General features: G+C 57.6%; 1 protein-coding gene across 1 annotated transcript in view; it reads left to right on the top strand.

Moving 5' to 3' along the window:
• The window catches only part of ARSD (arylsulfatase D), a 27,350-nt gene that overhangs the window by 1,971 nt on the left and 23,441 nt on the right, over positions 1–1,938 (top strand). Inside the window, exon 2 of the mRNA XM_023515062.1 lies at positions 762–961. Within this exon, the coding sequence (XP_023370830.1) occupies positions 762–961 (200 nt within the window). The remainder of the gene's footprint in view (positions 1–761; positions 962–1,938) is intronic.

Below are 1,938 nucleotides of genomic sequence, written 5' to 3'. Positions count from 1 at the left end.
TGGGGTCGGGAGCGTGCGGTGGCGGGGCGGTGGGGGACCCGAAAGCAGCCGGGAGCGGAGTCTGGGGCGAGCGCGCGCGTGCTGCAAGGCGCAGCTGTGCCGGGGCCTTGGATTCACCAACCCGAGGATTGGGTTGGATTCCCGGCCCCGTACGCACGCCGGAGGCGGGTGGAGGAAACAGCAGAGAGTGGGGCAAAAAAGAAAGGAGGCAGGGAAGCGACGAGAAGGTACTAGGAAGCCTGGAGGCCTGAGCGGAAACTGAGCCCTCTACGCCCCGGTAGAGCGCGGCCAGGGTCCGCCCCACGACGCTCACTGGGGCCCGCCCCGTCCCTCCCGGGCTCAGTACCCGGGCCCAGCTTGCTGTGACTCGCCCATTCTCTAAGATCCCCCCGCCCGCCTTTTGTCGCTGTCTCCTTGCCAGGAGCGGGGCCCCTATCCGCCTCCGCCCCGCCCTGCGCACGAGGCCCCTCCCAGAGGACGTCCCTGGCTCCGCTCCCCGGGCCCCAAGACGCGCCCCTTTCCTGCCCTCCGGACCACCTCCTCGTCCCCGCGCCCGGAACTCACTTAAACGCTTTCGGAAATACGCCCTTTGGGCGCCTTCTCCCGGGAACACGGCTCTAACCGTCCACCGGCCTGTCTAAGGCGCGCCCTGTTGCTCCTCCCGCCCCGAAACGGCGGTGTCCCTTAAGCCCCCGGAGAGGCCCCCGCTCCCGTCGCCAGGCTCTTCCTGGTCCCGCGGGAGCTCTGCCTGACTCTGCTAGGGTTGTGGCACCGGGGCGCAATCCGGGGACCTGTCGGGGGCCTGGATCCCTCCTGGGCATGGCGCAAGAAGAGCCCGGCACTGCCCAGGCCGCGCGAATCCGTTTTACGCTTGGACGCCACAGCGCTCTTCGCGCTCGCGGGTGACAAGCTCTTTTTTCAGCCGCCTTCCAGATTCTTGCAGAAATAATTTTATCACAAGGTCTGTGCAGCCGCTCACGGTATTCAGTCCCGTATTTATTCTTTTAAAATGTAAGCTGCCCCTCTGCTCCGACCCTCCGAGGGCTGCATGGATGTCTGGCTGTAGGTGGGCCTCGGCCAGCCTTGGGGGTGCATTTAGCCCTGGTCACAGGGCAAGGTAACGCACCAAGCTCTGTCTGCAAACACTTAGCTTGTTAGCCTGTCCGATTCTGGAAATTTAAAGTAACAGTAATACGAAACAGCCTGGATTAATTTAGTGCCAGAAACCAGATTCTCCCAGACCATACCTTGCAAATCAAACAGAAACCATAGCGCGTTCAGGTCTGCTAGCCTGTATTTTATCATGCAAGAGCAGTTTCGAAGATGCCTTAAAAAGATGCACTCACTAATTACATGGCTTTTGTTTTTGTTTTTCTGAGACAGTGTCGTGACTGTGTTGGTCAGGCTGGAGGGCACTGAGGTTTGTCACAGCTCACTGCAGCCTGGCATTCAAGTGAGCCTCCTGCCTCAGCCTCCTGAGTAGCTAGGACTACAGGTGTGGGTCAAGAGGCCCACCTAAATTATTTTGTTTTGTTTTGTTTTGTTTAGAAATGGGGTCTTGCTGTGTTGTCCAGGCTGGTGTGGAACTCCTGACCTCAAGGGATCTTCCCAGCCCTGCTTCATAAACAGTTTCAATTGGCCTATTCATGATAGCTGGAGCCTGTAATTGTGGCACTCTGGGAGGCTGAAGCAGGTGGATTGCTTGAGCTCAGGAGTTTCAGACCTTAATGAGCAACAGTGAGACCCCGTCTCTACTAAAAATATAATAATAATAGAAAAACTAGGCTAGTAGTATGGGCACACACACAAATAGTCCCAGCTATTCAGGAGGCTGAGATAAGAGGATTGCTTGAGCCCAGGAGTTTGATGTTGCTGTGCCTTAGGCTGGCACCACAGCACTCTACCCTGGGTGACAAAGTGAGACTCTGCTTTTTTTTT

The sequence above is a fragment of the Otolemur garnettii genome, unplaced genomic scaffold, assembly GCF_000181295.1.
Source record: "Otolemur garnettii isolate 467f Iridium unplaced genomic scaffold, OtoGar3 scaffold00065, whole genome shotgun sequence".
Lineage (NCBI taxonomy): Eukaryota > Metazoa > Chordata > Mammalia > Primates > Galagidae > Otolemur > Otolemur garnettii.
This window is presented reverse-complemented; position numbering and strand designations above follow the sequence as displayed.